The sequence below is a fragment of the Xiphophorus maculatus genome, chromosome 22, assembly GCF_002775205.1.
Source record: "Xiphophorus maculatus strain JP 163 A chromosome 22, X_maculatus-5.0-male, whole genome shotgun sequence".
Taxonomy (NCBI): domain Eukaryota; kingdom Metazoa; phylum Chordata; class Actinopteri; order Cyprinodontiformes; family Poeciliidae; genus Xiphophorus; species Xiphophorus maculatus.
The window spans coordinates 16,866,308-16,887,230 of NC_036464.1; the positions used below are offsets into that span (position 1 = coordinate 16,866,308).

General features: G+C 37.5%; 3 protein-coding genes across 4 annotated transcripts in view; 1 reads left to right on the plus strand and 2 right to left on the minus strand.

The window, feature by feature from the left end:
* The first annotated feature begins 401 nt into the window (after positions 1 to 401).
* The window catches only part of sh3pxd2a (SH3 and PX domains 2A), a 78,734-nt gene continuing 58,212 nt past the window's right edge, over positions 402 to 20,923 (plus strand). For both annotated transcript variants that reach the window (XM_023326983.1, XM_023326984.1), the window contains exon 1: positions 402 to 904. In XM_023326983.1, coding sequence (XP_023182751.1) covers positions 833 to 904 — 72 coding nt within the window. In that variant the 5' untranslated portion in view covers positions 402 to 832. The remainder of the gene's footprint in view (positions 905 to 20,923) is intronic.
* LOC102226121 (N-acetyllactosaminide beta-1,3-N-acetylglucosaminyltransferase 3-like) lies at positions 1,153 to 5,848 on the minus strand. The gene is made up of 2 exons (XM_023326985.1): positions 5,716 to 5,848; positions 1,153 to 4,068 (listed from the first exon to the last, which is right to left on the minus strand). The coding sequence occupies exons 1-2, from the start codon at positions 5,721 to 5,723 to the stop codon at positions 2,886 to 2,888; spliced, it is 1,191 nt and encodes a 396-aa protein (XP_023182753.1). The 5' UTR covers positions 5,724 to 5,848; the 3' UTR covers positions 1,153 to 2,885.
* On the minus strand, positions 14,838 to 18,964 carry LOC111606492 (N-acetyllactosaminide beta-1,3-N-acetylglucosaminyltransferase 3-like). Its single transcript, XM_023326986.1, has 2 exons — positions 18,833 to 18,964; positions 14,838 to 17,182 (listed from the first exon to the last, which is right to left on the minus strand). Exons 1-2 carry the CDS (start codon positions 18,838 to 18,840, stop codon positions 16,000 to 16,002), a joined length of 1,191 nt encoding a protein of 396 aa, XP_023182754.1. The 5' UTR covers positions 18,841 to 18,964; the 3' UTR covers positions 14,838 to 15,999.

The window sequence follows — 20,923 nt, forward strand, 5'->3', positions numbered from 1 at the left end:
ATGCCATCACTGAGTTTGAACACGTATTCTGCTAAATACAGAGAATATAACTCATCAGATTTTTTTTTTTACAGTAATTAAATAAATCCCTCTCAATATTCTTACATTGAACAAATGAAAATAATTTTGGTCATTCTAACTGACCTAAAACATGACAAGTTTAGTTTAATTGAACTTAAGGCGGATTTGGACCAGTTAAGTGGACCAAACCAAATCATTTTAAATCATTTTTAGTAATGATGATACATTATTAGTAACAATGATAATGTAGCAGTAACAATGATGCATTATTACTGTATCATTATTACAACAATAACGATAAACCAGTGAGTAAAGCATAATGCACTGTAAATTTGACTGAATTTCAACTCAGCAGTATTGTGGAAACTAAAGACAAAAGTGAAGGAATCCCTGTTTACTTAAAGCTCCACGGAACAAAGAAGCGGTAGTCCCAGCCAGGCTGACCTCCTTCCTGAACAGTCCTGTGAAGTGTGTCCAGCCAGCTGAACTGGGTCCGCCCCATACGCTCTGACTGCCCTCTTTGGCTCCGGACAGCGGCGGTGCAGCCCCTCTTTCAGGGTGGAGAAGTCTGATCCCTCGCCAGTTTTATTGCGTTGGATTGTTTCACAAAAACCGCTTGACACCGTCAGTACGTGGGGGCACCCAGAACCTGACCGTGGATCGCGCTATTTTCCTTCGCTTAAGTTTGCACAAGTTAGGACGTTTGCATCTTTAGAGCTCCCTCCTCGAAGTTTCATGGGCAAATATCTTCGCCTTTGCGGTTTGTAGTTGTTTTCCCTTTAAATAAAGGCCCGTTCGGTCTGTTGAGAAGATGCAGTTCCGCACTGTCTTTGACGTTAACGTCGTGGACGTGCAGAAGAGAAGGAACCCATCCAAACACTATGTAAGTTGTTTTCTCCTCCTCTCAGCTGCGTTGCGACTTCATCACCGATGGTTCTTCGCGAAGTATACGTGATATATTTTCCTTGGATTGTTGATGTCGCTCTGTTCATGCTGTACTGAACTAATTTTCAGTTGACAAAACACTGGGATTTATATGATTTTTGTCATGGGCTTTCACCGACATTTGACATTTTGTAATCAATCAGATTTTAATACAGTGCATAATACAGGTTTCTACATAAATACAAGAATGACATTTGACAAGTAAATACAACAAAAATATGTTAAAAAAAGTCTTAACATTTTTTACATGTTTAGTAAAGTTAATGGTTTCCCTTCAATCATGATGCCAATTGTAAATTACCAGTATGTCAATATATATAATTAATGTTAAACCTTTGCAAATTATCATGGGTACTGGATTATTTTATAGAAAGCAATTTGAATTGCCTTGCTGCTGAAAATTTGCTATATTAATAAAATTACTTTACCTAAAATTACTTATTAAAAAGAAAAGGAAGAATAAATTCCTTTTTGTGATTCATTTGTATATGGATACAGTAATGAACATGACATAAACACAGTAATCTGACTTTGGGTGTGGACCAAATCAGCAGTACAAAGACCGTTTGGAGGACATGGTCTTTGTACATTTGGAAAATTTTTTTTAGATTGATTTATTTATGGTGTAAATGTGATCCAACCTCGTTCCGACGCAGATGCTGTAGGTACATTGTGAAGGCGAGGCAAATGCAACACAAATCTGGCTGCTTGGTTGCCATAATGGCACATCATTTTTGTAAAGCATAAAATGCTATGCAACTTTCAAAAACAGTTGAAATTTTTGTTCAATCAAAGATTTACTATAATGTATACACATACACCTCAGAAAGTTAATAGTTGTGCCCCTTGTTGTACTGATGTGTCATGTTATCCTCTTCTCACTCATCGTGTTTTGCAGATATTTTAATGGAGCTCTCCTTGCCCAACCTATCAGTTTGTCTTGGTAGATTTGAAGTTGTTCTCAGTTTTTTTTCTCCAGTTCATGAGATTGAACTGTGGTCCATCAAATATTTGAAGCTTGGAATATTGTTTTATAACCTAACCCTGCTTTAAACCTGTTAACTAAATTATCCTTGACTTTATGTGGCGTATTTCTCGATCATCATGATGTTATTAATTCAATGACTAACTCTTGAGACCTGACAGCTGCATTTAAACTAATATTAAATCATACACAGGTGCATTTTATTCATTAACTTATGTGACTTCAGAAGGCATTTGGTAGGAGTTATGGTAGTAAAGAACATTTAATATCTTTCATTTGATTACAAAAACAATGTAAATACCAAATTAAATGTACAAGAAACATTCATTATGTCAACACATGTAACAAATATAAAAACAGGTTCCATGAGAATTAACAGATAACATTTCTTTTACAATTAGACTATGAGTTACATTTACTAATTATTGTAACATTCCAACAGGAGGGAAAGAGGTGAAACAATAATAAACAATGATAGAATTTCATAAACAACATTGTATAGCAGTTTTATTAAGTTACATATTGATACTACTAAAAAACCCTGCAACATAGATCACGGATTATTATGTTGTGTTCACTTGCACTCAGAAATCTTATGCTCATTTAAACTAGTTCACATAACATATGTTTAGATTTCACAGTTTGAGTGTTGTTATTTTTTACAGTGTTTTTTCTGTAATTAACTAATCAAATCTAGAATCAAAGCATTAAAACCCCTGCGATACAAGCGATATGGTATAGCTGCAAAAATACGTTTATTAGTATTGGTAGCTAGCTTACTTACTAAATAACTACTACAAGTACCTAGCTTTCTCACTATGGTTAAAATAACAGGCTATAATGTGTTACTACTGGCCTAACTAACCAATTACTTAAATCTTTTTTTGACCCAGGTTTTGCTCAGACAGTTCATTTGAGTTTATTCTCAACTGTTTCATGTTTTAGCACTACATGGGAGATTTGGGTTCCGCACTTCTTGCCACAAGAAATATAGGTCACTGGGCATGAATTTGTGGAGCAAAAGTAAATCCTTAAGGTAACAGGGGTCATATTTATCAACTTGTCTGGACGGAATGTGCCAATATAGTGTTTTCACTCCCATGTGAGAGTCAGGTTTAAGTTTCATTACAGCCAAACACATTCCCATGTAAACATCATCTATAGGAATAATTTCGACCGACACAGATATTTTGTAAATGGCCAAAGCTGTATAGCCTGACAGAAGGTATCCCCCACCTCCACAGTAGGGGGGAAAAACCTCTTCTTCATACACCTGTAGCGGAACAAAGTACTTATTCTCTGGGTTTCTTACAGGCAGCGCATTTTTCAACAGATGGCCAGTAAAAAGGTGCTTATTTCCATTATTATCTTTAAGACTTTGAAGATATTCAACCATGTTGTCAGTGTGGGCAAAAACATCATCATCACCATTCAGTAGAAATCGAGCCTGTGGACAACGTCTGTCCATCCACTCAAGGAAAAGTATCTGCTTCAAAGTGAGGTTGAAAAAGGAATCCTTAAAATCCCATTGGAGGATGTCATTGTAATGTTGGTGCTCCCACCTGACAAGTTTGTTCAATTTCTCCTCCTCGAAACCCGAACCTTCAGTTCCAGTAATAAAGATTCTTCGAATCACTTTTCCTTTATATGACCTCTCTGCAGCCCAGGTCTTGCGCAGAGCCTCTCTCCGCTCATAGTTCTTTGGGGAACTTTTAATAACAAGCAAAAGAAAGACGTCCTCAGGCTCATCATCTCCTCCACATTTGTCAGGAAGGTCCAGAATTATGGGGAAACTACGACAGTGACGATAGTAAAGAAAGTCTTGAATCATGGGGGAAAGGGAATGAAAGCCAGAGACATTTTCAAACATTGTGTTTTGTTCACATCTTAGTGTTAGGTTTTGTGACACCCTCCTCCTTTCCCCTTGCCAATTTGTCAATGGGGAAGTTTTGTCTGAGGCATTGTGACCTTCTTCTTTTAAATATGCAGGTCTCCGGTCGTGGTTGTGACTAGATTGATGTGTTGAGATGTTTTGTGACTTATTGAAGTAAAGAAGTACCAGAAGGGTCACCAGCAGTAATAAAGTTGTGGCACAGATGTTAGTCACTCTCAAAATGCTGAAATCAAAGAAACATAAAGAAATACAGCTTAGAATGACAACATATCTATATCTTGTGTAAGCACATCCATTGCATTGTTTCTTCTGCCTTGTTTTATAGTGGAATTTAGGAACAGATTCTCTGCTAATAAATGCTTATTACACAGTCGACCTAACACAGTCACTTTAAGCCAAAAAGTGATCTGTGCAGTGGGAATTTACATTAATATGCTTATCAAAAAGGTTTGGGGGACTTTTAGCCTTTGGACTAGATTTGAAGAAAAATTTGGCTACTGACTGTACTTCTCTTCCAAGACTCATGACAGTCTGCCACATTTTCATCAGAGAGGAGAAAAATAAACAAAATGACAGGGAGGTGATTAAGAAAAAGACTCAAAAAACTTTTTTTAACTCTAAAATCCAATGGGAGACTGCAATTTTATTGAGGTGAAAAGGGTAAAATGGTATAAAATCAGCTATGAACAAATATTCACATAAACCTTATAACAAGGGACATGGGATCTTTTTCTACTCATTATCTCGCATCATTTCAGAGTCAACATCCCTGTGTTAGGGCTGGTAGGATTAGCAAAATTATTTCTATTTGCTAAGTGCCTGGAATAAAGGGAGATGTATTTTCACATATTATTTTTTAAACTTTTGTCAGATTTAGAAGTTAAAATATAGATTTACATTATATGAAAATGTGAGGTTTCAGACTTTTAATGCACAAAAATAAAAAGGAAGTGAAATGAAAATCAACACACACACCGTCAAACAAATGTACAAAAACCCCAGCGCATTTAAAAGATCTTATGGGAAGATTAATGTTTCATGGTTGTAATGATTTCTTTATTTCATAACAGTCTAATGAGAAAGGACAACACGACTCAGTAACAACTGCAGTTCAAGTGAAAGCACAGAGACCTACTATGATTTTATTGCAGATTTTATAAGCAAAATGTAAGTTTTAAGACAGGTTGCATTGCTAAGTGAATAGGAAGATCTCTATAATGTCACTGGATTACTTTTTGTGGTCTTGATGCTAAGAAAGCAGAATAATTCTGAATTTTGTTAGGACTAAGGCTAACAAGCAACAACAAAAGGCTTAAAGTAATGTTCACAGATTCTGTTTGTGACCTCATTAAGAGAGTAGGTGAAAACTGACAGTTCTGCGTTTGTAGGTGAAAAAAAACTATTACGATACAGATCTTTTGTACCGTTTTATAGCTATACCATAATGTTTTTAGTTTTGTCAGAAAAAGTCTTAATATCGTGATGACATTTAGGATAAAATAACTTATTTCATAATGACTAGCAAGTCAACATTTCAAAAGGTTTTTAGCCTTTTTATTTTCACATAAAGATGAAATCAATAACTGTGTTTGTACTTTCAAACATAGTTTTAAATAAAGATAGAGAAGAAAAATAAAAACCTATAAAGAGAAGAAAAAACAACTAGAAATATGGGACATGCCTCCTGATTATTGTGAAAAGCAATCTAACCTCAAAGAGGATGCATATGCAGTCATGAACAAAGATGTACTTTACAAAACATTTTACAAACATATAACCCTTGAATTGATCAGAAACATTCAAGTGATCAAAATAACACAAAAAGCTAAGCACAGCCCATAAATGTAGAAACTAATTTTGCTATAATTACCTGACCATGTTGGTAGATGGTGAGTGCCTGAAGAAACGACAACTTTATTCAATAAAGTAGAAAGAAATAACTCTTCCCTGTTTCAGCCACACGTTCGAAGATTCTCACCCAACCTGCTTGTGGCACTGACAAGTGCTATGCAAAGTTTGATAAGACAGCCTTTAGGTACTCAAGTTTATCTTAAGGCGTGCCGACAGGTCGTTAAACTGGTAGAGCAGGAAGGATAGTGGGTGAAAACATTCTCGTAAGTGATCTTTTTCCAAGTGTCTATGTTGGGTAAGGCCATTCATACTAGGACGCCCATAAAGTTCTGCTTCAACCAAGGTTGAAAACTGGCATGTAAGTTAATTACAATGCTAGTACATTGAATATGTACCTAATTAGTTTCTGTTTTATCCTCTTATAATAGAAGTATCTGCACTGTAGTTGTTTCAGTACTCTGCAATAACTTCATCTTCATTTGGCTTAACATTAAAGTATTGCAGTAACAAATCAAATAGTTTACAGTTAATCTCATAGCTCAAGAATTCAATAAGAATGTCTAACTCAGTAATCCCATAATACAACGATCATATGTTATAAAAAAATTCCCACAGATCAGGTCTGTACCCACTAACAGGATAGTAAAATATAATAACATTTTCCATGTAAGATCTTGTACAAAACAAACAAAAACCACAGGGGGTTTCTGTAGTGCTGTTATCCTGGGGGTGATGTTGCCTGGGAGCTTCAACCTCTGGATGGGGTCTCCCAAGGTAAATTGGCTTCAGGGAAGATATTAGACAAAGGCTGATTCAAAAATTTAAGTTGGTTTTAGACTCCACAAAATGGTGTGTGCACCTGGTGGTCAAGACTTAGCTTTTTGGGGCTCAATCAGGACCCTCTCAGAAAACTACAGAAAGAAACTACCAAGTGGTACTACCACCTGAAGGGTATGACACTGAGGTCAGGTTTTAAATTTATTTTTTTCCCGTAATCAGTGTTGTTCTCTAACTAAATATGTTGAGTGTTTATAAAGGTATGGAAACACTGTTGGTGTTCTGGCAAAAAAGATATTGAAATAGCTTGATCTTTTCTCTGTTAAAGCTCTTGTTACAGTCCACTGTTATGTTACTGCTTAAAGTAGTTCAACACAGTGAACCCCAAGAACTTCTCCTTTGGGATTTGAAGAATTAATGTGTCCATCAGGTTCAATTGAAGTGATTAACCTGAGAGTTTAAATCAATTCCATCGTCCGTCTCCTGCTGAGAATTCCTCCCCAAGGCTGCTAAACATAGGGCAGAGACTTGCTCTCAGGGGAGATAAAGCCAGATGGAAGGTTTGACTGGGAAATCCCCTTGAGGAAGGAGGAGGGCAAAGACAAAAAGATCTCATCATATATGAGCTAAGCAACTGGAAATGCATGTCCAGTTTGACAGAGGAAAGAAGCAGGTCTTTGTTTTTGTCCCAACTGGTAAATTGTCACTTCCTTCCAGGAACATGTGGCACAGGAGCTGCAAAATGACGGTGGCGATGTACGTAGAAATCTTATTTACAAACGTTCTTGTTTAAAATAACATTTCAGCTTTAGTTCAGCAGAAATAACTCTTTCCTGTTTCAGCCACACTTTGCAGATAACTTTTGTTTTAATCCAAATTAATCAAACGTTTCGTCAGGGGCACAACTACATATTTTTGAGGTAGATGCGAACATCTCACCGCCCTCCTCCCTGCCCCCTCCACATAAACTTGTACAAGTGAGCTGCTTCTGTTAGCCTGTGTCTGCAGGTCTGAGGCTTTTTGTTAGCATGTTTTCTATCATTCTTATAGCTTGATAGGAAGCCTTATCCAAACTGGCAACCCACATTAATAAAATGGTGAACTAATATTGACCACAAAACACTGTCTCAGGAAGTGATTGAGGGATGAAGAGACTGATGTCTGGTTCTTTAAGTTCTGACGAGTCTTCGGTTCCTCTCCTGATCCATTCTGTCTGATATCAAACCCACTGGGTGCCACTGAATGTCACAGAGACATTTATTTTAATGCCCCTATTAAACTTCACTGTGATTGTTTAGCCTGTGTCTTCCCACTACCATGTGTATTTTTGCCAGAGGTTTTATTTCTAAGCACGGTGTAGTATCGGGTGGACATTTTAAAAAGACACTGGTTGATAGCAGCTCACTGCGGCTGCGTGGTGGCCGTCTCTAGGTAACTGTTGACAGTATGAATGTTTTTGTGCTCTCATTTGTTGTTTTTATCATTATTGGATTATTGTGTGTCACATCACGTGACCTGTCTAATTTAAGACACTCGTGTACAATAAAGGGTGTGTCCTTCAAGCAAAGGGGGTTCAACACGAAAGCCACAACCCGTGTGAGTCTCATGCTGTCACGTTGAACGCTGTGCCGAAGAGTGACTCTGCTAACAGGTTATGGGCCCAGAGTCAATGAAGAAACGGGTAAATGTCCCGACAGACAGACAGTGAACACCTGCTGCGTAAGTAAACAAGGAAAATGAACAGAAGAGAAAAAGACTTGCCGCACAGCCGCTGGTCAAGACTTCTCTTTGATGGAGACGAGAAAAATTACGAACTATGGGAGACAAAGTTTTTAGGACATCTACGATTGCAAGGGCTAAAAGAGACAATTTTGAAAAGTCCCACCCACCCCCCGATGAAGACCATGAAGAGGAAGACGAAAAGAAAAACGCTGAGGCTTATGCAGAGCTCAATCAGTTTTTGGATGACAAGAGTCTATCACTTATCATGCGTGACGCGGCAGGCGACGGACGTGCGGCGCTTGGAATCCTGCGGGCCCATTACGCCGGCAAAGGAAAGCCCAGAGTGATTAACCTGTATACCGAGCTGCCTTCACTGCAGAAATCACCCTGTGAGACAGTTACCGAGTACATCATCAGAGCTGAGACCGCGATCACCGCGTTAAGGAGTGCAGGTGAGGAGCTGAGCGACGGACTTCTGATCGCCATGGTCCTGAAAGGACTTCCAGGGATATTTAAGCCATTTGCTATTTATATCACTCAAAGCGAAGATGGTGATAAGTTGACTTTTGCAGAGTTTAAGACTAAACTCAGAAGTTTTGAAGACATTGAAAATATGCGTGCCACAGTATCTGAGGACAATGTGATGAAAGCTAAGGCACATTTTGGCACGAAATGCGCACCAAGAGGTGCAAATGATCCTGGAGCAGGAAGTTCTGAGATCGTGTGTTTTAAATGTGGGAGTAAAGGCCACATAAGCAGAACCTGCCAGCGGAAGCAGTGGTGCAGTTACTGTAAGAATAACAGTCACAGCAATGCAACCTGCAGACGGAGAAAACAACTAGACAACGCACGGAAAGTAGCCGAAGAGACGGGCGGCGATAAAGAGTTTGCTTTCCGGGTGAGCGACGCTGACACGCGAGTGGACGACATCAAGAGGAGAGGTCTGATGGTGGACGCTGGTGCGACGTCGCACATAATCACCGACATCAGGAAGTTTCGGAAGCTTGATGGGAGTTTCCAGGCCGAGACTCACTTCATGGAATTGGCTGATGGATCCAGGTGTCTTGGGGTTGCTAAGCAACGAGGAGACGCGGAAGTGTGTTTGATCGACAGTAGAGGTCGACGTCTTAAAACAGTGCTGAGGAACGCATTATACATCCCTTCATATCCGCAAGACATCTTCTCAGTGAAAGCTGCAACATCCAGCGGAGTAAAGGTGATCTTCAAAGAAGGAAAGAACGTTCTTGGAGGCAATACCAAGTTCCCCATTCACGTATGTAACAAATTGTATTACTTACAAACGATGGACAATGAATGTGGTGATCAGTGTAAAAAATGTTATGACTTACAAAGTTGGCATGAGATTCTTGGACATTGCAATTACAGAGATGTACTGAAGCTAGAAAATGTTGTTCAAGGCATGGAAATTAAAGGGAGAGGTGAACCGAAGCCATATTGTGAAGTCTGCACAAAAGGAAAATTTATTCAAACTAGGAACAAGGAGCCAGATGCAAGAGCTAAAGAACCGCTAGCAATGGTCCACACAGATTTAGCAGGACCTATAGACCCAATGTCCAAAGATGGTCACAGATATGCATTATCCTTCACAGATGATTATTCCAGTGCAGTCTTTGTATACTTTTTGAAAAACAAGAGTGACACATTACAAGCTACTGAAAAGTTTATTGCTGACATGGCTCCACATGGAAAGATTAAATGTATGAGGTCAGACAATGGTACAGAATTCACAGGAAAAGAGTATCAGGCATTACTGAGTAGAAATGGTATTAGACATGAGACCTCAGCACCATATTCTCCACATCAAAATGGTACGGCAGAACGAAATTGGAGAACTTTGTTTGACATGGCTAGATGTATGTTAATTGATAGTGAGATGCCAAAAATGTTATGGCCGTATGCAGTTCAGACAGCTGCTGTAGTGCGAAATAGATGTTTTAATAATCGCACAAACCAAACGCCTTATTTCATGTTGACGGGCAGACAGCCTAACATTTCTAGGATGAACAAGTTTGGATGTGTTTGTTACACTTACAAACGAGAGAAAGGGAAGCTGGATTCAAGGTGTGAAAAAGGCATTTCTATAGGGTATGACAAGAATAGTCCAGCCTATATGGTCTATTATCCAAACAGCAGGAAAATCCAGAAACATAGGCTTGTGAAATTTGTATCCAGAGAGAAAAATGAGACGGATGTAAATTTGGATGATGATGATATGATTAGAATTAGTCCCAGAGCAACCAAAACTTCAGAGGCTGATCCAGTAAATGTTTTTGACCATAAATTGAGCACAGAAGAAGAACCAATGGCGAATACCAGTCACACAACAAGACATGAAGAACCTGAGAGGCGATACCCTGTCAGAGAAAGAAAGAAACCAGGTTATTTAGATGACTATGTATGTGGCATTGATGATGAAGAACAGATGGCTAACATTGATTATTGTTATAGACTGATAAATGGAGTACCTCAAACCTACAAAGAAGCTGTAACATCTGTGAATGCAAAAGAGTGGGTTACAGCAATGGATGAGGAAATCCAATCATTAAACGACAATGTTACTTTTTCCCTGACCAATTTACCTGAGGGTAAAACTGTAGTGGGGGGTAAATGGGTTTATGCAATCAAAAAGAATAATGATGGATCAGACAAATATAAGGCTAGATATGTTGCTAAAGGATTCAGTCAAAAGAAAGGTATGAACTATGATGAAACCTTTTCACCAACTGCTAGCATGACGAGCATCAGAGTGTTGATGCAAAAGGTGGTACAGGAGAACATGTTTGTTCACCCGATGGTTGTAAAGACAGCATATTTACATGCCCCAATTGAATGTGAACTTTATATTGAACAACCAGAGGGCTACAAGAAGGAATCTCAAGAAAATAAAAGATTGGTGTATAAACTGCAAAAATCTCTTTATGGACTTAAACAGTCGAGCAGAAACTGGAACAGAATGTTGCATGACTATCTACTGTATGTGAAATCAAGTTTGTTCAAAACCCTGCTGATCATTGTGTTTACACAAAGATTACTGATACTGAAACTGTGTTTATCATTATATGGGTCGATGATTTGATTATTGCTGCCAGTGATACGAATATTCTTAGAGATATAAAAGAAAAATTTAACTCCAAATTTAGGATGAAGGACTTAGGAAACTTGACACATTTTCTTGGCATTGACTTTGAGAAAGATGCTGACAGTATTAAAATGTCACAGTCGAAATATGTAAAGAAAATACTGGAAAAGTTTGACATGCTGAACTGTAAGCCACGAACTACCCCTTGTGAGCAGAAACTTAACTATGCTGATAATGCTGAAGTAATGAATGATGTCAGAAAATACAGGGAGGCAATAGGGAGCTTAATCTATTTATCAACATGTACAAGGCTAGATTTAAGCTCTGTTGTAAGCAAACTGTCACAGTACTTTGCAAACCCAACCACAGAACAGTGGAATACTGTAAAGCATGTTTTTAGGTATCTAGGAGGCACACAAGATAAAGTACTATGTTTTAAAAAGGGTGCCTGTGATAACCTTATATATGCATACAGTGATGCCGATTGGGCAGGCGATGTAACAGATCGAAGAAGTACAACAGGTTACTGTATGAGTCTAAATAGAGATGGTCCGTTGGTCTCGTGGAAGACCAAATGACAGCCTACAGTATCTCTATCTACATGTGAAGCAGAGTACATGGCATTAGTTGTTACTGTACAGGAATGCTTATACTTGAAACAACTGTTGTTCAACATGGATGGTATGGATTATTTAGCTAAGATTTATTAGGATAATCAGGGTACCATATCCTTAGCCAAAAATTCTGTGTATAGACAAAGATGTAAACATATTGATATTAAATATCATTTTGTCAGATCAGTTGTAAATGAAGGAAAAGTATTTCTAGAGTACTGTCCAACTAATGAAATGGTTGCAGATGTACTAACTAAACCAGCAACAAAGATTAAGTTGAGGAAGTATGAAATGTTTATGTTTGGTGTAACATGAATGTATTTTGGTAGAAGTATTAAGAGACAGAGAAAGTTACCCAAATGTGAGCAAGTGGGGGTGTTGACAGTATGATTCAGTATGTATCATTTGTTGTTGTTTTTATCATTATTGGATTATTGTGTGTCACATCACGTGACCTGTCTAATTTAAGACACTAGTGTACAGTAAAGGGTGTGTCCTTCAAGCAAAGGGGGTTCAACACGAAAGCCACAACCCGTGTGAGTCTCATGCTGTCACGTTGAACGCTGTGCCGAAGAGTGACTCTGCTAACAGTAACCATGACAACAGCGTCAGTTCGTGGGGTCCTATTTAGGTCCCGCAACGACAATTTAGCTGACCCTAATATTTCCCGTGTTTTGTTTTGGTCATTATTATTACACTTATTGTTGAGATGTGTGTGATAAGTGTGTCTATCAGACATTATAGCAATACGGAATAAATTGCGTCCCGTATTGGACAACAACAACCGCCTGTCATTTTAGGCTAGCTTAAGCTAACCTGATTATTTACAATTCTCTTGTTGATACACGTACATTACTACTACTGTCTTTCAACCACTTTGAAAAGCTTTTCTTAGTCTCTCCAACATCTTTATCCTTCCCCCTCTTCCGTTTTCTGTTTTGTGCCCCGAAGTTTTTTCTGCGCCCCATCTTTAGCTCCCTGTTGTCAAGGCATTACTACAAATTTAAAAGAAAAAAACCGCGCCTCAGCGGTTTCTCGAAAGGCCGCTGCCCAAGCTACCTGTATGGGAGGGGAGAGCGGCTGGCAGGGAGGGGGGCGCCTAATCAGTGATGTTCCTCTGTTATTGATAATTTCACATACAAACAGCTGTTAAGTACATAAAATGGTGACTAGAAAAAAAAAATTCCCCACATTGTTTTTGGGCCCCCTCTAGTGCAGCGCCCATATGCGTTGTATACACTGCCTAGCCACCTGTTGTGCCACTGCGTCTCGTATATTTAACACATTTGAGATTTTAAGGTTCTATCTTGATGCAGCTTTAGTCATCCTCACACTAATCGACCAGGCTGCTTGTCTCTCAATAGTGTTGATAGAAAACTTGCTTTGGTCTCAGTCCTTACGTGATAAAATGTTTACACAACAAAAACTGCATTTCCAACTTGATGCACAGCAGCTTGAGACCACATGTAAAAGAGCTAACTTCTGAAACACGATTGTAAGTAGAGTATTTCATTGATTCCATGTGCATTGCTAGACAACAATAGTGAGACAAAGGTTGAAAAAAAGTTTTTTTTATTTTCATGTTATGCTTTTTGTCTTTAACAGTAAGCCCCTCTGAGTAGTACATGGACTAATGATTTAGTCCATGTTACCCAAATGTAACTAAGGATTTATCCATTTAATATACAACACAACTTTGATATTTTGCTAAATTAATGATGGAATACTGGACATCTTATCAAGTTGAAATATCATTGAAAAATGTTTTCATTTCAGGAATTTCATTGAATAAGTTAAACATGCTCATTTTTATTACAGTTGACAATTATGGTTTGGTGCTAAAAACTCATAAATTACTTATTAAAAAGAAAAGGAAGAATAAATTCCTTTTTGTGATTCATTTGTATATGAATACAGTAATGAACATGATATTGGCTGTGGACCAAATCAACAGTACAAAGACCGTTTGGAGGACATGGTCTTTGTACATTTGCAAAAAAAGTTTAGATTGATTTATTTATGGCGTAAATGTGATCCAACCTCGTTCCGATGCAGATGCTGTAGGTACATTGTGAAGGCGAGGCAAATGCAACACAAATCTGGCTGCTTGGCAGCCATATTGGCACATCATTTTTGTAAAGCATAAAATGCTATGCAATTTTCAAAAACAGTTGAAATTTTTGTTCAGTCAAAAATTTATTATAATGTATTTGCATATACCTCAGAAAGTTAATACCATATTTTCCGCACTATAAGGCGCACCACATTATAAGACGCACCTTCAATGTATGGCCTATTCTAAAACTTTTTTCATATATAAGGCGCACCTCATTATAAGGCGCACAGTAGAGGCTGGGGTTACGTTATGCATCCATTAGATGGAACTGCGCTAAAGGGAATGTCAACAAAATAGTCATATAGGTAAGTCAAACTTTATTAATAGATTACAAACCAGCGTTCTGAAAACTCCGTTCATTCCCAAAATGAATAAGCAGCTGTTTAATTATTTTTCCCGAGGTAAAGTTAGTGACGTGGTATTTTTGTGACACAGTTTATCTTTTAATAACAGCAAGGTATAACATACGTATAGTGGAGGGGAACTTTTCCTCGATTCAATAAACACGTAAAAACAGTCTGATACTGTTGCGGTAAATCAAACGTTAGTGCAATCACAATATATATCCACTTCCGCACCATTGATTCGTTCATGTTAAATTCTCTCGCTGCTGCTCTATTACCGTGTTCTACTGTGTGACTGATCGCCTTGAGCTTAAACTCTGCGTCGTAAGCGTGTCTCTTAATAGGAGCCATTGTGGGGTCTTTACACAAAACCGAGCGTGCACCACGCGCTTCTTCTACGGGGGAAAATGAAGTCGGCGGCTGCTTACCATAGTTGCGAGACCTGTTGTGGCTCAATATTGGTCCATATATAAGGCGCGCTCTCGGCTTTTGAGAAAACTGAAGCGTTTTAGGTGCGCCTTATAGTGCGGAAAATACGGTAGTTGTGCCCCTTGTTGTACTGATGTGTCATGTTATCCTCTTCTCACTCATCGTGTTTTGCAGATATTTTAATGGAGCTCTCCTTGCCCAACCTATCAGTTTGTCTTGGTAGATTTGAAGTTGTTCTCAGTTTTTTTTCTCCAGTTCATGAGATTGAACTGTGGTCCATCAAATATTCGAAGCTTGGAATATTGTTTTATAACCTAACCCTGCTTTAAACCTGTTAACAAAATTATCCTTGACTTTATGTGGCGTATTTCTTGATCATCATGATGTTGTTAATTCAATGACTAACTCTTGAGACCTGACAGCTACATTTAAACTAATATTAAATCATACACAGGTGCACTTTATTCATTAACTTATGTGACTTCAGAAGGCATTTGGTAGGAGTTATGGTAGTAAAGAACATTTAAGATCTTTCATTTGATTACAAAAACAATGTAAATACCAAATTAAATGTACAAGAAACATTCATTATGTCAACACATGTAACAAATATAAAAACAGGTTCCATGAGAATTAACAGATAACATTTCTTTTACAATTAGACTATGAGTTACATTTACTAATTATTGTAACATTCCAACAGGAGGGAAAGAGGTGAAACAATAATAAACAATGATAAAATTTCATAAACAACATTGTATAGCAGTTTTATTAAGTTACTTATTGATACTACTAAAAAACCCTGCAACATAGCTCACGGATTATTATGTTGTGTTCACTTGCACTCAGAAATCTGATGCTCATTTAAACTAGTTCACATAGCATATGTTTAGATTTCACAGTTTGAGTGTTGTTATTTTTTACAGTGTTTTTTCTGTAATTAACTAATCAAATCTAGAATCAAAGCATTAAAACCCCTGCGATACAAGCGATATGGTATAGCTGCAAAAATACGTTTATTAGTATTGGTAGCTAGCTTACTTACTAAATAACTACTACAAGTACCTAGCTTTCTCACTATGGTTAAAATAACAGGCTATAATGTGTTACTACCTGCCTAACTAACCAATTACTTAAATCTTTTTTTGACCCAGGTTTTGCTCAGACAGTTCATTTGAGTTTATTTTGGCTCAACTGTTTTTCATGTTTTAGCACTACATGGGAGTTTTGGGTTCCGTACTTCTTGCCACAAGAAATATAGGTCACTGGGCATGAATTTGTGAAGCAAAAGTATATCCTTAAGGTAACAGGGGTCATATTTATCAACTTGTCTGGACGGAATGTGCCAATATAGTGTTTGCACTCCCATGTGAGAGTCAGGTTTAAGTTTCATTACAGCCAAACACATTCCCATGTAAACATCATCTATAGGAATAATTTCGACCAACGCAGCTATTTTGTAAATGACCAAAGCTGTATAGCCTGACAGAAGGTATCCCCCACCTGAACAGTAAGTTGGGAAAACCTCTTCTTCATACACCTGTAGCGGAACAAAGTACTTATTCTCTGGGTTTCTTACAGGCATCGCATTTTTCATCAGATGGCCAGTAAAAAGGTGCTTATTTCCATTATTATCTTTAAGACTTTGAAGATATTCAACCATGTTGTCAGTGTGGGCAAAAACATCATCATCACCATTCAGTAGAAATCGAGCCTGTGGACAACGTCTGTCCATCCACTCAAGGAAAAGTATCTGCTTCAAAGTGAGGTTGAAAAAGGAATCCTTAAAATCCCATTGGAGGATGTCATTGTAATGTTGGTGCTCCCACCTGACAAGTTTGTTCAATTTCTCCTCCTCGAAACCCGAACCTTCAGTTCCAGTAATAAAGATTCTTCGAATCACTTTTCCTTTATATGACCTCTCTGCAGCCCAGGTCTTGCGCAGAGCCTCTCTCCGCTCATAGTTCTTTGGGGAACTTTTAATAACAAGCAAAAGAAAGACGTCCTCAGGCTCATCATCTCCTCCACATTTGTCAGGAAGGTCCAGAATTATGGGGAAACTACGACAGTGACGATAGTAAAGAAAGTCTTGAATCATGGGGGAAAGGGAATGAAAGCCAGAGACATTTTCAACCATTGTGTTTTGTTCACATCTTGGTGTTAGGTTTTGTGACACCCTCCTCCTTTCCCATTGCCAATTTGACAATTGGGAAGTTTTGTGTAAAGCATCGTGACCTTCTTCTTTTAAATATGCAGGTCTCCGGTCGTGGTTGTGACTAGATTGATGTGTTGAAATGTTTTGTGGCTCATTGAAGTAAAGAAGTACCAGAAGGGTCACCAGCAGTAATAAAGTTGTGGCATAGATGTTAGTCACTCTCAAAATGCTGAAATCAAAGAAACATAAAGAAATACAGCTTAGAATGACAACATATCTATATCTTGTGTAAGCACATCCATTGCATTGTTTCTTCTGCCTTGTTTTATAGTGGAATTTAGGAACAGATTCTCTGCTAATAAATGCTTATTACACAGTCGACCTAACACAGTCACTTTAAGCCAAAAAGTGATCTGTGCAGTGGGAATTTACATTAATATGCTTATAAAAAAGGTTTGGGGGACTTTTAGCCTTTGGACTAGATTTGAAGAAAAGTTTGGCTACTGACTGTACTTCTCTTCCAAGACTCATGACAGTCTGCAACATTTTCATCAGAGAGGAGAAAAATAAACAAAATGACAGGGAGGTGATTAAGAAAAAGACTCACTTAACTCTAAAATCCAATGGGAGACTGCAATTTTATTGAGGTGAAAAGGGTAAAATGGTCTAAAGAAAGCTATAAACAAATATTCACATAAACCTTATAACAAGGGACATGGGATCTTTTTCTACTCATTATCTCGTATCATTTCAGAGTCAACATCCCTGTGTTAGGGCTGGTAGGATTAGCAAAATTATTTCTATTTGCTAAGTGCCTGGAATAAAGGGAGATGTATTTTCACATAGTATTTTTTAAACTTTTGTCAGATTTAGAAGTTAAAATATAGATTTACATTATATGAAAATGTGAGGTTTCAGACTTTTAATGCACAAAAATAAAAAGGAAGTGAAATGAAAATCAACACACACACCGTCAAACAAATGTACAAAAACCCCAGCGCATTTAAAAGATCTTATGGGAAGATTAATGTTTAGTGATTGTAATGATTTCTTTATTTCATAAAAGTCTAATGAGAAAGGACAACACGACTCAGTAACTGCAGTTTAAATGAACGCACAGAGATGTACTATGACTTTATTGCAGATTTTATAAGCAAAATGTAAGTTTTAAGACAGGCTGCATTGCTAAGTGAATAGGAAGATCTCTATAATGTCTATAATGGACATAGTCTAATGGATTACTTTTTGTGGTCTTGATGCTAAGAAAGCAGAATAATTCTGAATTTTGTTAGGACTAAGGCTAACAAGCAACAACAAAAGGCTTAAAGTAATGTTCACAGATTCTGTTTGTGAACTCATTAAGAGAGTAGGTGAAAACTGACAGTTCTGCGTTTGCAGGTGAAAAAAACTATTACAATACAGATCTTTTATACAGTTTTATAGCTATACCATAACGTTTTTAGTTTTGTCAGAAAAAGTCTTAATATCGTGATGACATTTAGGATAAAATAACTTATTTCATAATGACTAGCAAGTCAACATTTCAAAAGGTTTTTAGCCTTTTTATTTTCACATAAAGATGAAATCAATAACTGTGTTTGTACTTTCAAACATAGTTTTAAATAAAGATAGAGAAGAAAAATAAAAACCTATAAAGAGAAGAGAAAACAACTAGAAATATGGGACATGCCTCCTGATTATTGTGAAATGCAATCTAACCTCAAAGAGGATGCATATGCAGTCATGAACAAAGATGTACTTTACAAAACATTTTACAAACATATAACCCTTGAATTGATCAGAAACATTCAAGTGATCAAAATAACACAAAAAGCTAAGCACAGCCCATAAATGTAGAAACTAATTTTGCTATAATTACCTGACCATGTTGGTAGATGGTGAGTGCCTGAAGAAACGACGACTTTATTCAATAAAGTAGAAAGAAATAACTCTTCCCTGTTTCAGCCACACGTTAGAAGACTTTCACCCAAACTGCTTGTGGCACTGACAAGTGCTATGCAAAGTTTGATAAGACAGCCTTTAGGTACTCAAGTTTATCTTAAGGCGTGCCGACAGGTTGTTAAACTGGTAGAGCTGGAAGGATAGTGGGTGAAAACATTCTCGTAAGTGATCTTTTTAGCATCAAATTATGATCCAAGTGTCTATGTTGGGTAAGGCCATTCATACTAGGACGCCCATAAAGTTCTGCTTCAACCAAGGTTGACAACTGACATGTAAGTTAATTACAATGCTTTGTAATTAAAGTATTGTAATATGCTTACTAGCATATTCAATGCTAGTACGTTCAATATGTACCTAATTAGTTTCTGTTTTATTATCTTATAATAGAGGTATCTGCACTGTAATTGTTTCAGTACTCTGCAATACCTTCATCTTCATTTGGCTTAACATTAAAGTATTGCAGTAACAAAGCAAATAGTTTACAGTTAATCTCATAGCTCAAGAATTCAATTAGAATGTCTAACTCAGTAATCCCATAATACAACTATCATACGTTATAAAAAATTCCCACAGATCAGGTCTGTACCCACTAACAGGATAGTAAAATATAATGTAACTTTTTCCATGTTTGATCTTGTATAAGAAATTTTTTTTTTTTTTTTTAAATCCGTCAGTTTAGTAAATTGAAAAATGAAGACAAAGGATGGATGGATTATGTAATGGTCCTTCCATCCATTCTTGAGACTAATGGATGGATGGACCAATCTTAAAGCTCAGAGATGATTTTGTAACAAAAACCACAGGGGGTTTCTATAGTGCTGTTATCCTGGGGCTGATGTTGCCTGGGGACTTCAACCTCTGGATGGGGTCTCCCAAGGTAAATTGGCTTCAGGGAAGATATTAGAAAAAGGCTGATTCAAAAATTTAAGTTGGTTTTAGACTCCACAAAATGGTGTGTGCACCTGGTGGTCAAGACTTAGCTTTTTGGGGCTCAATCAGGACCCTCTCAGAAAACTACAGAAAGCCACTACCAAGTGGTACTACCACCTTCAGGGTATGACACTGAGGTCAGGTTTTAAATTTATTTTTTTCCCGTAATCAGTGTCGTTTTCTAAGTATATGTGTTGAGTGTTTATAAAGATATGGAAACAATTTAGTGTTCTGGGAAAAATGATACTGAAATAGCTTGTTGTTTTCTCTGTTAAAGCTCTTGTTACAGACCACTGTTATGATTCTGCTTAAAGTAGTTCAACACAGTAAACCCCAAGAACTTCTCCTTTGGGATTTGAAAAATCAATGTGTCCATCAGGTTCAATTGAAGTGATTAACCTGAGAGTTTAAATCAATTCCATCGTCCATCTCCTGCTGAGAATTCCTCCCCAAGGCTGCTAAACATAGGGCAGAGACTTGCTCTCAGGGGAGATAAAGCCAGATGGAAGGTTTGACTGGGAAATTCCTCTGAGGAAGGAGGAGGACAAAGACAAAAAGATCTTATCTTTTATGAGCTAAGCAACTGGAAATTCTTGTCCGGTTTGACAGAGGAAAGAAGCAGCTTTTTGTTTTTGTCCACGCTGGTAAATTGTCACTTTCTTCCAGGAACATGTGGCACAGGAGCTGCAAAATGACGGTGGCGATGTACGTAGAAATCTAATTTACAAGATTTCTACGTACTAAACTAAAATAAACTAAACCTGAAAAATAACATTCCAGGTTTAGTTCATCAGAAAGAAGTAACTCTTTCGTGTTTCAGCCACACTTTGCAGATAACTTTTGTTTTGATCCAAATTAATCAAACGTCTCTTATATTTAACATTGTACCACTGCTTTAGTCATCCTCACACTAATCCGCCAGGCTGCTTGTCTCTCAATAGAGTGTTGATAGAAAACTTGCTTTTGTCTCAGTCCTTACGTAATACAATGTTTGCACAACAAAAACTGCATTTCCAACTCGATGCACAGCAGCTTGAGACCACATGTAAAAGAGCTAACTTCTGCAACACTATGATTG